The following is a 20,489-nucleotide window of genomic DNA, read 5'->3' as shown; positions in this document are numbered from 1 at the left end:
ATAAGGCATTTAAACATTAACTAAACTACCGGTTAACCGGTCAATCGGACGACAGATTATCAGAGTAACCGCTTAGGCAAAACTGTTCGATTTGACAACACTATTATATACATATATATATATATATTTATAAGTACGTCTGAACCAGTGACAATCTACAACAGATTTATCCATCGGATCACCAGCAGTGATGGTGATACATGGCTGTGTACATTCTGTATATACAACTCGTCTAAACATCAGCCCAACATGTTAGATCTGTATATTTGCTTTCGCAAATTTTTTGTTCTTCCCTCTATACATAAAAAAGTCTAAATTGAAAACCTATGATTGCGTTGGATAAAAACCGCAATTTTTATACGTGTGCATGAAAAACAAATTTCTTGGTAGAGGGGTCTAAATACAGCACAAACAACATTTTCCAAAAAACCAAAAAAGTGAAAGAGTATATTTTAACAAAACGCATTTGACTAGCAGGTCGAACAACGGATGTTCTTAAACCCTGCTGACTGCCATTGGCGATAGCCAAATAAACGGATCACCAGATGTATATATGCACATTCACGGTTCTACAATCTGTCGATACCAGCAATTTGGCATTGCACAAGGTCCTGTTTTCTCTAGACTCTTAATGACGTCTTTACACTAAATCAATTGGATGTTGGATGTGTACTGATTGATACTTTAGTCTTAGATACATGATTTTATCTATTAGTTGTTTCTGGCTTTGCACTAGCGGTCAGTAACTGCGAGTACTCTCCAGATCTGTACTTTTTGCTGTGGGGATGTATAAATACCCCGTCACGTCCTGTCTGCGTTTTTGTTCGTTGTTTTTCTGCTTTGTATCGATCTGATGAGTTGAGCCCTTTTCAACTGATTTTTATAGTTTGTTCATAGCTGTTCTGTTACACCACTGCCACAGGTTAGGAGGAGGGTTGGGCACCCGCTAACATGATTGACCCGGCACATTCTATATGTGCCTGTCCCAAGTTACAGAAATCTGTAATTCAGTTGTTGTAGTTTGTTTTGATTTATATCATATTTGTATTTTGTTCATTGTTTTTCTACATAAATCAGGCAGCGTTTTTTTTCGTTGGAATTGTTTTACATTTGTTATTTCGGGGTCTTTTGTTAATAATGAACAAAAAGGTTAAACATGCTACACCGAGGAACAAGTGATCAATATGCTGGAGTTTCATATTGACAACATATTTGTTGAATTTGTTCACACATTGTTGTCAACATAATGGAATTTATGCGACTGTCATTACAAGTGGGAGGTTTAGCTAGCTATAAAACCAGGTTTAATCCACCATTTTCTACATAAGAAAATGACTGTACCAAGAAGGAATGTGACAGTTGTTTTCCATTCGTTTGATGTGTTTGAGTTCTTGATTTTGCCATTTGATAAGGGATTTCCCGTTTTTGAATTTTCCTTGGTGTTCGGTATTTTTGTTATTTTACTTTTAATAGCCGACTATGCGGTATGGGTTTTGTTCATTGTTGAAGGTCGTACGGTGACCTATAGTTGTTAACTTCTATGTCATTTGGTCTCTGGTGGAGAGTTGTCTCATTGGCAATTATACCACATCTTCGGATCTTTTATATTAGCGAATCGAGTTTTGTTTATAGTTTGTTATTATGCCTTGTAAATATTTCTCGACCTGTATCTGTTAGGGAACGACCATTTAACTTCAAAGGGGGGGGGGGGGGGGGGTATGGTTTTTTCCTAAAAAAATATTCTGATCCCAAGTTTGATGAAAAAAAAAATATTGTGGTCAAGCAGATGACAAAGAAAGTTTTCTGATTCCAGATTTTCCCCATACCTTATAGTGTTAAATTTTGAAAAAAATTTCTGACTCAAACAAAAAACAAAAAACCATACCCCCCCCTTGAAGTTAAATGGTTGCTCCCTAAATACAAAGAAACACATATATGTACAATATATCCAAAAATATATAAGTAAACACCAAATTTCACATATTTGTACAATATAAACAAGAATTCATAAGTAAACACCAAAGCTCACATACATGTATAATATATACAAGAATTATAAGTAAACACCAAAACTCAAATATATGTACAATATAAACAAGAATTACATGTAAACACCAAAAATCTCATATATGTACAATACATACAAAAATTATCTTTAAACACATTAGCTCACATATATGTACAATATAAACAAGAATTATCTGTAAATACCAAAACTCACATATATGTACTATATAAACCAGAAGGGGAAGTGTTGTTATGTTCTTGAAAACAACTGATTTATTTATTAATCATATAAATCTACCATTTTTTTAATTATTTAAACTTTCCTGTTCAACTCATAATTTCTTTGCATTTCAAAATATTTGGTCTTTGCAATACATTTTCATCCGTTAGCTTTTTCTTATTTATTGCAAATGTTTATCATTCTAGAATATGGTTTTCAACACCAAAACAGTTAATATTGCATTAGAAACATATACTTCAACATTCCACCGACCTGTTTCTATTAAGACCATTCTTAAACTCAAAATTTTCTTTAAACATTCTATAATTTAAAGATTTTGGTGAATTTACCATAAGTTATAATGTAATGCCATTCCTATCTAAATTCGATATGTAGGCGCATAAGTACTGAAGACATAAGCCAATCTGAGTTAGGAACAAGTTGGTCTGTCATAATATAGGAATAGCCAGTATCACCAAACACTGTTCAATTAACTTTAATCATGGGATTCAAAATGATAGGCGACCGACAATTTGCAAAATCATAATTGATACGCTAAATAAGAAAGTTTTGAATCCTTCCCGGATAAAAGTCAAGCCTAATATGCAATCATTCTTAGTTGTCTAGTCAGGTGTAAAAGCACGGACTGGTCGTCTTGACCAAAATATGCGTCCAGGTAGGGGGATTTGTTTTTATGCGTGCCGTTACCTTGGAATCTGCATGTTAAAAAAAATCATGTTGGTAGGGGTTATATTCATATTATTTGAATTTGTTTTTTGTGTAGTGTTTTGTTGTCTTTCTGTCGTTCTTCTTTTTGATTTTATTGTATTTAATTAATTGATATATCCTACCTCCTTTAAATTTCATATCTTTTAAAATCATTGTTAATTTGTTCTCGTACTGAATATGCATGATATATTTGCCACTTGACGTTTAGCAAACAAAAACCAATCAGTCCGATTAAGAGATATGGACAATTTCTCCTTAATTTATGCATCACCTGGTCAAATTCAAAAGAAGTCTTTTACTAAATTTAACAGTATCACAGCCTGATGTGGGCAACTTGAGATTCTAACAACTCGCATGTTGTATTTCTGAGCATGTCACAAAATCATAAATGTCTAAATATACATAAACACTGAAAATGTATGATTCATTCGGACATTTTTATTTTTTATAAAATAAAGAAGAAAACATTCAATTTTTTCTTATCAGATATTGACCTATGTATTGTCCTTTAAAAACTTGTGAAATTCCAAATTTTTATTTAATTTGATACTTTGTATTGGGAGAAAACCAATGCGGCCTGTTCTTACGCAACATGTCTGCCCTGATCAAGCATTCAATGTTTTTAAAGTGGGAGTCCAAATCTACGGTGGTCAATTTAAATTCACTCGCTTTAAGGTAGATCGGGAGTATTCCGCCATCTTGGATTGTAAAATAGTAGATAACAATCGGTATAGATATTTAATGAATTGTGCAAATAAGAGTGGAATGTAAATGTAGTTCATTTGTAAGTCTTTTCATCTTAATGAAAAAAAGATATGTGTTTAATCTTATACTGCTTTAAGAAATACAATAAAATAATTCAACTTAGCCATATAAGGGGAAAGAACTCATTTATTCTAACTTTTATAAAAGGAATATGTTGTAAACGTTAATTAAATTTACCCAGTTTGTTTAATAGAAAAAAACACAAAAATCAAAGCATCATGGATGTTGTGATTCAGCCAATTTTGTAGCTAGTCTGGCATTTTTTTCTGACCACACTTTCAATAATTATTTTATTATCTTCATTTCCATAATCTCACTGTAAAATTTCCATTCTATTGCCAAAAGATTAATGCAAATTATTTTGGTATTTCAATTCAAGACACTGTCAGATTTTTTTACATCTTTTTTTAGAAACATTTGAAATTCAATGATTTTGGACAAGAATGTTAAGGGAAATCTTCAAATGACTGTAGCATACTTTTTATATGCCATTAATAATAATTGGCTTAATAATTTCCAAAAAGAGCCATTAAAAATGCACTTTCTCAGCAACAACAAAAATAAATAATAATATTTTTATCTAAATAGGTGTTCATTCTTCATTAAGGAAAAATACATTTCCTGTATTCAAATACACATGTACAAATACCTCATGCTGAATTTATTCCAATTACTGTTAACTAGCATTATAATGGGGAATATACAAATACCTCATGCTGAATTTATTCCAATTACTGTTAAATAGCATTATAATGGGGAATATACAAATACCTCATGCTGAATTTATTCCAATTACTGTTAAATAGCATTATAATGGGGAATATACAAATACCTCATGCTGAATTTATTCCAATTACTGTTAACTAGCATTATAATGGGGAATATACAAATACCTCATGCTGAATTTATTCCAATTATTGTTAACTAGCATTATAATGGGGAATATACAAATACCTCATGCTGAATTTATTCCAATTACTGTTAACTAGCATTATAATGGGGAATATACAAATACCTCATGCTGAATTTATTCCAATTACTGTTAACTAGCATTATAATGGGGAATATACAAATACCTCATGCTGAATTTATTCCAATTATTGTTAACTAGCATTATAATGGGGAATATACAAATACCTCATGCTGAATTTATTCCAATTACTGTTAACTAGCATTATAATGGGGAATATACAAATACCTCATGCTGAATTTATTCCAATTATTGTTAACTAGCATTATAATGGGGAATATACAAATACCTCATGCTGAATTTATTCCAATTACTGTTAAATAGCATTATAATGGGGAATATACAAATACCTCATGCTGAATTTATTCCAATTACTGTTAACTAGCATTATAATGGGGAATATTCAAATACCTCATGCTGAATTTATTCCAATTACTGTTAAATAGCATTATAATGGGGAATATACAAATACATCATGCTGAATTTATTCCAATTACTGTTAAATAGCATTATAATGGGGAATATACAAATACCTCATGCTGAATTTATTCCAATTACTGTTAAATAGCATTATAATGGGGAATATACAAATACCTCATGCTGAATTTATTCCAATTACTGTTAACTAGCATTATAATGGGGAATATACAAATACCTCATGCTGAATTTATTCCAATTACTGTTAAATAGCATTATAATGGGGAATATACAAATACCTCATGCTGAATTTATTCCAATTATTGTTAACAAGCATTATAATGGGGAATATACAAATACCTCATGCTGAATTTATTCCAATTATCGTTAAATAGCATTATAATGGGGAATATACAAATACCTCATGCTGAATTTATTCCAATTATCGTTAAATAGCATTATAATGGGGAATATACAAATACCTCATGCTGAATTTATTCCAATTATCGTTAAATAGCATTATAATGGGGAATATACAAATACCTCATGCTGAATTTATTCCAATTATCGTTAAATAGCATTATAATGGGGAATATACAAATACCTCATGCTGAATTTATTCCAATTATTGTTAACTAGCATTATAATGGGGAATATACAAATACCTCATGCTGAATTTATTCCAATTATTGTTAACTAGCATTATAATGGGGAATATACAAATAAATTTGTGACAGAAAATGCTGAGGTAAGACATGTAAGAGAGATAATTGTAACTTAAATAGACCTTAATTATTAACTTATGTCAGAAGATTATGACACTGATTTTACAACTATTGAGGTCAAAATTTGGTGTATTCAGTAAGATGTGTGATAAATTGAATACACAAATTCTTGACCTCAATACCTGTATGATTATCAACTGTCATGATAAATTAATATAACTGTGGTCAATTAAGACTGCATTTGAGTGGAGTTTAATCCAAATAATACTTACACCTTTGAGTGTAATTGTTTGAAAATCGTGGCAGCTGTCCATCATACTGGTATTGTACCAACAATTTGATTTGCCTAATGCAAGAATGGGAATAATAGCATTTAAAAAAGTGTGGGAATCAACTCTGATATGAATACACATCTTGAACCAAATTTTATTCAATGGCTCACAGGAACATAAGATACTGATAAAACACTTTTATTATTCTTATCAACGGCTAAAATTTGATAAATCACATTTTCCACATTCATGTGACATTAATTAATAAATGGCAATTTAATATCAATTTTGATTTACACAGGAACTATATACTAGTACAAGTGTTTATCTAAAATAAAGAAGTTGTTCGCCCAACCTTTTCTTAATTTAAAGACAAATAACATATTAAAAGTTGGCAGTTGATGATTAAAATGGTGTATAAAGTTTCTGCAAGTCATAGAAACACATAATTATTTTCATGACATGTCTTCAACATTGAATTTTGCACCATCTCCAAAACCAGAGTGATCACATAGATCCAGCATGGCTGAATCAAAAAACCAGAGTTCAGTGACCCCGTTTTTTTTATTTTCTGAAAGCTTATTATAAGAGATGTCTTCTCATAATTTATCTTAAAATTCTATCGTTCAGTTTTTCTTTCTATAAAACAAAGTTTGTTTTAGTATAGCGCATTCAAAATCTGTAGCTTAAAAAATACTGGTGACTCATACTTTTTCTAATTTGTTTGCGCTTAGTATAGAAAAGGGAACATTGGCTTTACCTCTTTAACCTGAAGGGAACTGACCTAAACATTGATTGATTGAGTGTTTGCTTTATGCCCAATGGTTGATTCAAATAGCTATCTATTCAAGGAAAAGTAAATTATCTAACCCCACACAAATGTTAATGTTGAACATATTTGTAAAAAGTAGTCTAGTTAAAGAGACTATGGTCTTAGTTGAAATTTGACGTTGAACGAGATTTCAGTCACAATGTGAGTACACTTTATAATGGTATTCATGCCTATTGACTTATTTGTTTTGTATTAATTTGTACTTGGAACTGATCTATGCATCAATCCTGTTCGAACTAATCTAGACAGTTCGTTTTTATATCGTCCTTTCACACAAATGTGACAGTCCCAGATTGGGGATGGGGAAGGAAGGTTGAGCGCTAACAAACATATCTAACCCGCCACATTATGTACCTATCCAAAGTCCGTACTTTGACCTATAGATATTGTATTGTGCTTGTTTTATGTTGTAATGTTACACCACTGTTTCAGGTTAGGATAAAGGTTGGCGCTTGTTAAAATATTTAAACCCGCTGCATTTTTATGCACCTGTACTAAGTCAGGCGCCTGTTGTTCAGTGGTTGTCGTTTGTTGGTGTGGTTCATAAGTGTTTCTCTTGTTTCTCGTTTTTTATATAGATTGGACCGTTGGTTTTCCTGTTTGAATTGTTGACTTGGATGGATAGTTGTCTCATTGACACTCATACCATATCTTCTTATTCATATCTGTAGTCCAGTCGTTATCATCACGTTTCCGTTTTTTACAATATTTTTTGCTACCACAGCCTGAATCAGGTTAAAAAGGTATTAGGGTGATCAGCTCTGAAAGAACGTGATAACTTAAACTACATATTAAATATTCCAACTTATCTTAAATCTAACAAGCAGGTTATTTCTTTTCACGTACAAAACAAAACATAGACATTTGGATATTTTTAAATGATTTATAATTGGTCAATTGAACAATACCAAAACATTGTCTCATAAATGAGATTTCTGATTGATCCTTAGAACTTATAACCAGACTTTTTCAAATATTGGTGATTTCGGGTTGGTTCCTATAGAACACGATAACTATACAGTGTCTAATAATGGTGATTATGATTGGTCCTCTGAATATGATAACCGGATATTACTGATAATGGGGATTTCTGATTGGTCCCTTGCATATAAAAATCAGAAAAAGCCTGAAAATGTTGATTGATTTTTATTCTGCAAAAACAGGGCACAATCTTTGGCATAAGAAATGTACACAATTCAACCTTTTTAAGAGTTAAATTGGTTATCAGTCTATCTTAACGACAAAAAGTTCAAAAGGTTAGAAAACACACATTGTCACATGTTTGTTCCTTCATGGTTAATTGCTAGATACAAAAGCTGGGAATTTATTTGACGAAAACTAACCACCATCTATACTTAATTCCCTGAAGGACAAAATCATAAAAATAATTCATATATCAACAGAAAAACATACCACAAAATTTCCTAAATTTTTTTTTCTATGTTTCATGTTTCTCATACTCCTATATACATATGTATAAATAAATATTCATTTATGTGCACAATGTTTATAGTTTTGGCAATATTTACACAACAGTTTTTACTGCATGTGATTAAATTTAAAAAAAATTACTATAACAGACCAAAATTGATCTAGTTGTCAATTTTATTCCAATATTTCCTCTCTAGTCCACTTTTTCATCTTCACAATTTTTTTTTATAAAAGAGAGGCGAAAGATACCAAAATGGAGATTCAAATTCATGAGTAAAAATAGACTGCCAACGCCATTGCAAAAAATAAAAAAGACAAAAAATTAAACAACAGTACAGCCCTTGGATGGTGTAAACTTCCCAAAAAAAACGTGTATGGTGTAATGGTGTATGGCATATGGTGCAATGGTAGAAGGTGTATGGTGCTATGGTGTATGGTGTAAGGGGAATGATGTAATGGTGTAACGTGCGATCGGGAATGGTGTGAATGAATGGTGTACGACATTTAAAACTATGCAAAAATTGATGTATGTTTTGGTTAAAAATAAAATGAATTTACAAAATGACATAAACTGACATAAAGAACTGGTTTTTAATTTTATACTTTAATTTACAATATTGTGATCAAAATTCGTTTTTTAAAATAAATAAATAATTTTGTAGTCGCACGCTTTCTTTGAAATTAAATTGCATTATGGTGTAATGTGTAAGGTGTATGGTGCAAAGTAGTAACGTGTATGGTGTAATGGCACAGGGTGTAATGGTGTATGGTGAATGGTGTAATGGTGTATGGTGTCAGTGGGAAGTTTACACCATCCAAGGACTGTATACAAAACACAATATTGAAAACTAAAGATTGAGCACCAAAAACCCCACTTAAACTTGGAGGGAATCGCAGGTGCTCCGAAAAGGTATGCAGATCATGCTCCAACAGTGACAAGTATAATTCAGAAGAATTACTCTACATGATTGTATGAATAGAAAAATGTAGTCTGACTTTTATCGTTTGCATTACATTGCTATCAAATATAAAGATGGTCGCTTTCTATGCACAAGGTCTTCTACAAATCTGTTTCTATGGTTATATGTGTATTTCTCATCAACTACAAAAATAACTGTTTGCCATACAAATGATGAGAACAACTTTATTTCTCTATTGCGTTAGAACATTGATTTGTTGTTCAATTTCTACCTCAACAGTCATTTCTGAAAATAAATAAAATAATTGACAAATCCAATGATAAAATACGCTACTATTTAAAATTTTACTTTAAAAAATTGAAGTTTTACAGAAATACCCCTTTTTACTGGACCAGTAGAAAAAGAAGCTGTGGCGACTATCATTCAATGGAACCTCCTCTTTACCCGAAATATATTCATATTCGAAAGACATAAAATTAAGTGTTTTATTAGATAATACTTATAAAGTCTGCACACTCATACTTTAGTCTGGACAAAACCCTTATAAACTTTGAGCACAACTTCAAACTGTTTAAAGCATATTTACCCAATATTTCATTTTTAACTGAGTTCACATCCTCATCTGAAAAAGTTTTAGCCAAAATATCCTTAAGCTCATGTGTATACAGCTTTTGTGGTTTGTTATAGTGGTCTAACCGTTTTAAAAGGTCACATATTATAATACGCAACTCATTAAAACGTGTTTCTTCAAGTTTAAATGTCTTAGAGTGTTGTAGTTCATTCCTTGTAAGTCTTATGCGCTCAATATCATCTCCAGTAACTATGCCTGTAATTTGATCAACTTGCCATTTCCCTCCCCATCCATTAGTTGGGATATGTTTATTAAGTTTCCTGTGCTCACTGTATAAGTATGTTATATCAGAATCGCTCCTTGGACGTAGATTTGGTTTATCTGGTTTTAAAAGGTCATATAAAACATCAGCAAGAATATTCAAAGCAATCATCCCCATTTTTGCAAAATTAATTTCCTCATTTGTAAACTGAAAAGAAGATAAAAGTAAGGTATTGTAATGTAAAATATGAAGAAGATAATATATAATAAGGCTTACATAAGTTTTGGTTGAATCAATTATCAGTTAATTTGGTCAAGTACTCGTAGAAATTTTTCCAAGATAAAAAAAACAAATTAAAAGTAAAATCAATGATGATGGTACCTTGCATCTAAAAGTAATTGTGTATAACTCTTGCTCAACTGGATTTTTTTCGCACAACCAAAATGCAGGAATGCTGTTTAAAACTTTATGAGGAACATCTTGTTTAGAAAGATTTCAGCAATATTTTTTCCTTTAACCATAAGCAGATGAAAAAACGTGTGTTGTGTGAAATCTTTTTTTTTTTTTTTTTATCAATGTAAATGAAACAAAGTTAACTAAATATATTTGTATTTAAATAAATATCTACCATACTGTTTCAACTGGATCACAAATGTATTATAATTATTTACCAAACATTGGAAGAATCTGGTCTTTAACATGATAAATTCATGATAAAAAGTTTGTTTCAAATAACTAATGCATAGCAGTATGATGACTATGAAAGGAGTAAGGTCGTTACAGACCTCATTTGACTATGAACATTGGGTCCATTGTTTTATGATCAACATATTTCATGTTCATGATGTTGATTAAAAAACATGTACGAAAGAGATATAGAACTATTCTTGTCAACTTTTTCTTATCAAGCGTTGACATCCTCTAATTTGCCATAGAGATTTCTGTTGAATGTGACCAAATTGTTTTGATTTCTATCAAATTGAGGTACCGGTATATGAAACAAAGATAGCAGGATTCGACAAACTATATATTCGAGTCAAATATGTTTATTGTAATAACAAATAAACATTATGTTCATAAAACTTTTTTGTTGACCAATGAGCTCTACGTTTACGTTCCTAAAAACCAATGCAATGAAAATATGCCCGTTAACATACACCTTATCGCTATTTGTCTGCCATTACTGGACATCACAAAAGTTCCCGTAAAATTTTGACATCATAATACAAACTATCTGACGCCACAATGAAAAAGTAATTGTTGTATGACGTCAATAGTTCAAGCAGGGAAGGTTATCAGGTCAACCAGGACAGATTTCCAAATAGCGATAAGGTGTATTGAATTTTGTACTATTTGTGACACCAAGAAATAATCTAAATGACCTATTTCATATCGTTATTGTTTTAGCTATGATTCATTGTGATATTGGTTAATACATCCTTATTTGAAACATACTGATTGCATTTAAGGAATTTTTTTTATTCTAAAATGTGTAACAAACAATATATAAATAACACATAGCTGAGGGAGTGATAGAGCAGATTTTTACCCAGAGAAAACATTGTCAAACGATGCGAGCTCAGCTATATGTTATTTAATTTATTATACTGAATGTTCTATCATTTTTGTCTTTTAATTGAAAGCACTTAATTTTGACGTCATGTACATAACGTTACAGTTATTAGAAAAACAACAAAAGTGAACCAAGATATTTTTTTTTTATTTTGACAGTCTATGAAAAGTTTTGAGGCCATAACCTATAACTGCATCATATTTAATTTTTAGGTATTGATGTACATAATTATTGTTGTAGCTAATATTTTTTTTAGAAAAACAATTGTAAATAAAAGTCATTCCTATATTTTTAAATTAAAACATCATTATAATTTGATTGCTTGCTTGCTTGGTTGATAAAATGTTCATGATCATTCATTGATTGTTTGTGTGACGTCAAGTGACGAATATTTAACGAACATGCTTGATGACCTTCTGCTGTTGTCTGTTCTATGGTCGGGTTGTTGTCTCTTTGACACATTCCCCATTTCCATTCTCAATTTTATTTACTCAGAGAAACAGGTTAAATCTCCCCCTTCTAAAAAAAGAGAAACAAAATAGATACTACTTCCACGATTAAATACAGTGGGACGACTCTCCTGGGACATGTGAAAAAGAAAATACGATGGAATTTTAAGATTCAAATTAATAGACACGTAGAACAACAAAAACAAAAACTTTAAGTCCAAGGTCAAAATTTGATTGCAAGAAAACCAAATTCATACACAACAAATTAATAAAACATGAATTTCGAGGACCACTATATATATAGCTAGAGAAAGGGAAATTCATAAAGGACGATTCAAGGATATTTTTGAGGAAGGTGTCAATCCTTGAAAGTTCCAATTGGAATTTATTAAATTCAAGGATACTTTAAAGTAGAAGGGTGATAAATCCTTAAATATTCCAAGAAGTACCATGATTTAGGTACAAATAAACATGTTGCACTGACATGAAAACCTTCCATTTAATGAGAGCCAGCCCCTACCTTTTTTGTATGTTCCTTGGAACCAAACCCCATGTATTTTTTTTCTAAAATTATAAATTGGTTCTTTATTTGGAGGATTTTTTTTATCATTCTGTGGGTAATGTATAAAAGTAAAGTATTTGTTACTGGACATCATAGAAACAATCAATCCATCAATCAATATACAATATGCGCTTCTGTACGTTATGAAAATGTCGATCAATAAATTACTAATATTCATTCATATAAGCAAACGAACCAAGCCAAATCGATTAATGAATGCAATTTCCGTCAAATATGACATAAAGTAAAATGTCAGTCAATCAACTAAGCTATCTACCAACAATCCACACCAACCAATCTAAATGAAAAAGTAACTGATGTTATGCAAATATTTTTTTTCAACCAACCAATCAACCAACTTAGTGATAGAAGAGGTGGAAAGACTTCACTCGAACGTTTTACTTAATCTACTGGAGGTTATGTTCAAAAACTATTGTTATGCGGAGTAAATCAATAAATAAATTAACACGTTTGAGACGATCCCTTATTTAGATATCTCTGGTGTAGACTCTTGACTCTCAGTTGTCCATTGTAAAAAAATTTCTAACATTTCTATTACTATTCGAAGCTGTTTGTGTATGTTTATCGACTCGATGAAAATTACATCTTATGCTGAACACATAATTCTCACCTCACATATCAATACTAGTTCAGTTAAGCTGTCTGTGTATGATTATCAACCCGACGAAAGATTTAGTCCAATTCCGCACACACACTACTCACTTCACGTAAATACTAGCCGTTTGTGTATGTTTATCCATCCAACTGATGAAAGTTTACATACTACTCGTTAAACATTACGTATATCATGTATATTAATACATAATTTTGATCAGTAAAGCTGTTTGTTTTTGTTTCCTTTATGTTTATTAAAAAAAAAGTATAACAAAAATACCAAACTCCAGGGTAAATTAAAAAAGGGGGAATTCCATATAACTTGACGATTCAAATGTTACACTCTCTCAACCAACTGATCGAACGTAAGACTGAACATCTCCCAATTTATGCATTTTCATTTTTGGGAACTGAATATGGCATGAAAATACATAGTAGTGTTACATACCCCTGCCGAACTGGCTGTTCCTGTTGCCCCTTCATTGGCATTTGAAAATACTCTCTCACCAGCTTGGACCCGGACACGTACCTTCAAATATAAAAGCATGTCATTCATTATCAATAGAACATATTGGTAACCATCATGAAAATGTGTCAATGAGGGTGGCACCTATCATTTTCTTTCATTCCATTTTGATAAACATAGGTTGAATAATCAACCAATTCAAGCATGCAATTATGTCTAAATTCTTTGGCTGTATACAAGTATAAGTAAAATGGGTAAATTGAAAAAAGCTACATTTTTCTTCAGAGATGTGCTACCTTTATGATGAAAAGTCCTCTGCTTAAGTTTCAAACAAGCCCGTCATTGAAAATTTAAACCCCAGACTCCTTATAGATTTTAACTGAAAAGGTAAATCAATTTATAAGTAAAGATAATGATTGGAGTTTGGTTCATTTTGGCCGCACATTTTTCTTTAAAAAGAGGAAAATCTTTTTTACATTCAGAACGAGGGAAAAAGACGCAAAACCATAGCAATAGCTTACATTGTCTGATTAGCTAAAATGCTCAGTTTGGATTATCTTGAATCCACTGTCTGAATAGTTTGCACATTGTCAGATTAGCTAAAATGCTCAGTTTGGATTATCTTGAATTCACTGTCTGAATAGTTTGCACATTGTCAGATTAGCTAAAATGCTCAGTTTGGATTATCTTGAATCCACTGTCTGAATAGTTTGCACATTGTCAGATTAGCTTAAATGCTCAGTTTGGATTATCTTGAATTCACTGTCTGAATAGTTTGCACTTTGTCAGATTAGCTTAAATGCTCAGTTTGGATTATCTTGAATTCACTGTCTGAATAGTTTGCATTTCAACAGCAAGAAATATTTCATATTATTTCTTGTCAATCTAAACATGCTAAATAAAAGTTGCTCGATTTGACGAATGTATAATTTTTTCAGAAATTAGGTCTGAAGTAATACAAGTAATAATTAATCTATCTTACATCATCATGTATATATAACATAATACTTACTGCTAGTTATACAAATATCAACATAATACTTACTGCTAGTTATACAAATATCAACATAATACTTACTGCTAGTTATACAAATATCAACATAAGGATAGCTTCCATGCTATAAAATAGTAGCTTTTTACCTTGGTGGATTGAACCGTAGTTTGGATTTGACTTGAGCTTTCTGTGTAAGGATTAGATATTGGAACGTTTGCAGAACTCTGTAACAACTACAATAATTCAGAAAATAAAATGTACCACTATCAGATGATCCCCCTTACCTTATATATAATTAAAACAGCACTCTACTTAAATGTATGAATCATTATGGAAACATATTACAACTTACATGTTATTACAATGATTGCATAGATAGAGCATCTTGTATTTCTACAAGCAGATTATAGTTAAGTTTTCACAGTTAGTTTCTGAAATATTCAGTTTATCTCTTGCCAGTTCTTTGTTTGGTCTTTAGACCATCCGAACTAAGAAAAGGAGGTTGAGGACATCACTGCTGCCTGATTCTGAAGTAAAATACATGTCTTGCTTCTGTTTTCTGGAGGAAACAACATGGACAAGTTGAACTGTGAGCTTTTTCTTACTATTTTCATATCAATAGATAAGTATTTGGTAAATACAGAGACAGAGTTGATGAGTATCATATTTGAAAAGGTATCACGCGGTATAGCAAATTTCATGGAACTCTAATTGACACTTTTTAGAAAGAGAGAAAAACATGTGTCATATACATAATATATGGTTGAAATGTGTAAAAATATATGTTTATATCAAACTGGATCACGATAAACAATTAATGTGAAAGTGAAACATTGTTTAAATCAACAAATAGCTATTAAGATGTAAATTTCTCTTAACGTTAGTGCCTGAGAAAAGCTAGGAAAACTTTTATTGGATGGATTAATGGAAGGATTAAAGAGGTTAACCAATGCACCATCTTATTACAAATTTTCCTTGTAAAACTCACCAAACATTGATAAATCTTTTACTTACATCAACTGTTCTACATTGTAGATCTGACCATTCACCTGTGAACTCATGTGCAATTTTACATGTCTCACAATAATATTTTGTATCCTGATCTTCACGACAGTCAAACGATCCTGTTACAGACTCTGGTCTTGTTTGGCCACATTCCCACTTTTTCTCAAATTTCACATTAGACATCTTAAATCTTGTGCTTATTATCTTGACAATTTCCTCTGTCACAAAGTCGTCAATGTATTTGTACATACCTCCTTGACGTCCTTTCTCAAATTGCCAAACCTGAATTTGAATCCAATTCGGACATTTCATTATATGCAATTTTGCTAATTTTGTCGTTTTCTGTAACTCAAAGACAGCTGAACCTCTGAAGAGAGCAATTTGTCTTTTTTGTTCCTTCGTGACAACTTCTGCAACTTTATATTTCCTGCACAGTGACGCAATTAAATGATTCATTAAATGAGGTGGAAGAAACCTAAACTTATAACATAACCAGGTTGACTTATTACATGTGTTTTCTGTAACATTAAACATTTCGTATACATCACACTCGGGTTCTGATTTAATCATACAAGGTACATAATAGAGAGGTTTGTCATCACCAGCGTCTCTTTGAGTTTCTGATATGTTAGGACGTATAATGATATCAAATTTCTCCATTACGTTCAGGATGTGATCCTTGTGTTTGGCAAAAATGTTTTCACTTTTTCTAAATATGTCGTCTAAAACTTCACTATGTAATTTGCCTCTGCTATACAATTCATCCCATTTTGTTCTATTTCTAGTACTAAAAGCTCTAAATTTCTTAGCTGTGACTATACATTTAAAAGCATCAGACAACCACTGTGTGTCTAAAATAATATAAGAAGACAGATCTTTGAAATAAACTAAAGCTCTGATCTCATGGTGAAATTCCAGGAACAATCTGAGTTCCTCATCATTTAGTGGATTAGGTGTATTAGTAGAGATGTGCTGCATTTCCTGAAAGGAAATAATTGGTAACTCCTTCTTTTTCTCTTGAAGTCGTTTTTCCAGCTGAATAAATTTTAAGGGGTAAACTTTGTTCCACGTTTTTATTTTTCTGGCTAAGTTGAGGATGTCTTCTCGGATTTGCTGGAATACACTGGGGTCATCTTCTGTATTGGAAATGAAGTATTCTTGCCTTATATGTTTTAGTTCATCTTCTGACATATTCTTCGTAAACTTAAAAATGTTTTCTCGGCATGCATCGTCAATCTACAAAAAAAATATGCTTGTTTGTTTGTTTGGTCTTTACAAATATATGAATGCTTTGAACATATTTGAAAACATGAAGTTAATACTAAAGCTATATAAACATATATGATAATCATATAACTATATTATATTAAATAAATTATCGTAAGAACACAACTTTTTTAAAATGTGATAAAGGATTTGCTATTCCTGATAACACTTTAAACTGATAAAGTTATTTCATTATCATACCTGTCAACTGACCCGTATCCTGCGGGTCACACCATGGAATTTCACCCCCTACCCGGGATGGTTTAAATATCCTCTGGGTCGTCAAATAACCTGTGAATTCGGAAAATAACCCGTTTTCACCCGGATTCTTGAGCCTTTAGATTGATTTCATAAGTGATTTTCCTTTGAAATACCAGGCAAATTCGCAATTCTTCCTAGACAAGAAGTTCAAATAGCTGTGTTAACTGTCAAATTAAGTGAAAAGTTAAATCACAAAAATACTGAACTCTGAGGAAAATGTTGATCTGATTAGATTACACTATCAGTAAAGCATGATGGTCCTGTACAAAAATGAAAGAACAGTAGAAGTGTGCTTGCAACCCATAAACATTTGTAGATTTTCAATACCTCTTCTACATCAGAGGTCACAGCATCTTTCCAAGTACCAACAATAACTACTGGTGGATCAAGATCATCTGATGTCTTGCTGTCAGCAGAATTACTTTTGTCCTCTTCCAGTCTACTGTAGCAATGGATTGAGTCCATCCATAACTGGAATAAATCTACAAAGAAATAGAATACCGATTTCAATCACCATTTATTTAAGTCTCATAAAGATGTGCAAGTTATTTGTAGTTGAACAGAATAATGAAAAACACATTACGAGCTGTCTTTACTTTCACCAGCATTGCAATGTTATTAGAACATGTAATAATTGTACTGTTACTATTTTAAGGGAGACAGATTCATGATACCATCTTATACATTTTATTTTATGTATATGGCATTACTTAAGCAATTTTAGGAATATATTAATGTGACATTTTAGGTATGAAAATAAATCACCCTTGTTAAAGCTCTACACATTCTCTATAACAAACTAGAGGCTCTAAAGAGCCTGTGTCGCTCACCTTGGTCTATGTGCATATTAAACAATGGACACAGATGGATTCATGACAAAATTGTGTTTTGGTGATGGTGATGTGTTTGTAGATCTTACTTTACTGAACATTCTTGCTCCTTACTATTATCTCTATCTATAATGAACTTGGCCCAGTAGTTACAGTGGAAAATATTTTGTAAAAATTTACAAAAATTTACAAAATTTATGAAAATTGTAAAAAATTGACTATAAAGGGCAATAACTCCTTAAGGGGTCAATTGACAATTTTGGTCATGTTGACTTATTTGTAGATCTAACTTTGCTGTACATTATTGTTGTTTACAGTTTATCTCTATCTATAATAATATTCAAGATAATAACCAAAAGCTGCAAACTTTTCTTAAAATTACCAATTCAGGGGCAGCAACCCAACAACATGTTGCCTGATTGGTCTGAAAATTTCAGGGCAGATAGATCTTGACCTAATGAACAATTTTATACCATCAGATTTGCTCTAAATGCTTTGGTTTCAGAGATATGAGCCAAAAACTGCATTTTACCCTATGTATTATTTTTTTGCCATGTCGGCCATCTTGGTTTGCGGGCAGGGTCATCGGACACATTTTTTAAACTAGATACCCTGATGATGATTGTGGACAATTTTGGTTAAATTTGTCTCAGTAGTTTCAGAGGAGAAGATTTTTGTAAAAGATTACAAAAATTTACGAAAAATGGTTAAAAATTGACTATAAAGGGCAATAACTCCTTAAGGGGTCAACTGACCATTTTGGTCAAGTTAACTTATTTGTAGATCATACTTTGCTGAACATTATTGCTGTTTACACTTTATCTCTATCTATAATAATATTCAAGATAATAACCAAAAACGGCAAAATTTCCTTAAAATTACCAATTCAGGGGCAGCAACCCAACAACGGGTTGTCCGATTCATCTGAAAATTTCAGGGCAGATAGATCTTGACCTGATAAACAATTTTACCCTATGTCAGATTTGCTCTAAATGCTTTGGTTTCAATGATATAAGCCAAAATCTACATTTTACCCCTATGTTCTATTTTTAGCCATGGCGGCCATCTTGGTTGGTTGGCGGGGTCATCGGACACATTTTTTAAACTAGATACCCCAATGATGATTGTGGCCAAGTTTGGTCAAATTTGGCCCAGTAGTTTCAGAGGAGAAGATTTTTGTAAAAGTTTACGGACGACGGACGACGGACGCAAAGTGATGAGAAAAGCTCACTTGACCTTTCAGGTCAGGTGAGCTAAAAACAAATGAGCGGATGTGTTATGATAGATATTGAGACAACAATTCACCACAAACCAATAGACAAGTAAATAATCAGCTAAAGGTCACAGTTCAACCCTTTCAAATTCTATCAAATAACAGCAATAGAGGAAAGATATGAAATTCACATACAAATAATGTTTTTAATATAATCTAGCTAGTTTGTTTGGCTTTAATTGGCGAAATTTTTACAATTTATAATGAACACTGTCAATCAATAATCTGTTAATAATTGATCAATTTAAAACAGTTTTGACCTATAATAAGCATGAACAAAAAACTCCTGTCTGTCAGACCTCCCCATGAGTCAATGCATAATACAAACCTGATCTCTCATTAACAGTAAAAAAACATGATAAACGCTAATTAAGAAACTGCTTGGATAGGGGAAATATTTAATATGTAAACAACTACTAGTAACTAATATGTAAATTATTCACCTTTTAATAAAGATACAGACCAAGTATTTTACTGTTTTATTAAAATCATAGTGAAAGAAATTATTTAAGAAAAAAATGGTGTCATTTTGGTGGGGTTTGTGTTGCTTAGTCTTTAGTTTTCTATGATGTGTCTTGTGTACTATTATTTGTCTGTTTGTTTCTTTCTTTTTTAGCCATGGCATTGTCAGTTTATTTTCGATCTATGAGTTTGACTGTCCCTCTGGTATCTTTCGCCCCTCTTTTAAGAGGTAAAATGTAAAAAGTAAGTACATTGTTCCATCATGGAAGAAACAGTTCTGAGTACAGTCCCAATTTGTCTGAAGATATCTAAATTCTTTTAGAAATTGTCTAATACAAGAAAAATATGACTGAATCTTTTTGAATCCCGATATGAAAATAACAATACCAATTTTGTGCGTCCTAAGTGCTCTTCTGGATTAGCATGATAAATAACCTTCATCAGGAATACTTATATCCAAACATTTGAAACCCTTTAAGTTAGTTATAAATCATGTGATTACGTGATATCTCTTTTGGAATGGAGACTGACAATTCTGAATTTATGCTGCATTTTTCTGAATCTTGAAAACATTTTGATTCAGAAAAATTCAGAACTTCTGAAAATGTCTTA

The 20,489-nt window shown here is 31.7% G+C and overlaps 1 protein-coding gene across 4 annotated transcripts in view; it reads right to left on the bottom strand.

Moving 5' to 3' along the window:
• Positions 1–1,938: 1,938 nt before the first annotated feature.
• The window catches only part of LOC127731837 (uncharacterized), a 395,646-nt gene continuing 377,095 nt past the window's right edge, over positions 1,939–20,489 (bottom strand). For 3 of the 4 annotated variants that reach the window (XM_052240680.1, XM_052240681.1, XM_052240679.1), the window contains 8 exons: positions 17,640–17,794; positions 15,795–17,021; positions 14,927–15,013; positions 13,769–13,849; positions 9,875–10,328; positions 5,713–9,573; positions 5,225–5,468; positions 1,939–5,041 (listed from right to left, as the gene is read on the bottom strand). In XM_052240680.1, coding sequence (XP_052096640.1) covers positions 9,521–9,573; positions 9,875–10,328; positions 13,769–13,849; positions 14,927–15,013; positions 15,795–17,021; positions 17,640–17,794 — 2,057 coding nt within the window. In that variant the 3' untranslated portion in view covers positions 1,939–5,041; positions 5,225–5,468; positions 5,713–9,520. The remainder of the gene's footprint in view (positions 5,042–5,224; positions 5,469–5,712; positions 9,574–9,874; positions 10,329–13,768; positions 13,850–14,926; positions 15,014–15,794; positions 17,022–17,639; positions 17,795–20,489) is intronic. The other variant, XM_052240678.1, reaches the window with a different exon arrangement.

The sequence above is a fragment of the Mytilus californianus genome, unplaced genomic scaffold, assembly GCF_021869535.1.
Source record: "Mytilus californianus isolate M0D057914Y unplaced genomic scaffold, xbMytCali1.0.p SCAF_21, whole genome shotgun sequence".
NCBI classification, from domain to species: domain Eukaryota; kingdom Metazoa; phylum Mollusca; class Bivalvia; order Mytilida; family Mytilidae; genus Mytilus; species Mytilus californianus.
The sequence above is the reverse complement of the archived record's forward strand: the minus strand, read 5'-3'. Positions and strand labels throughout refer to the sequence as shown.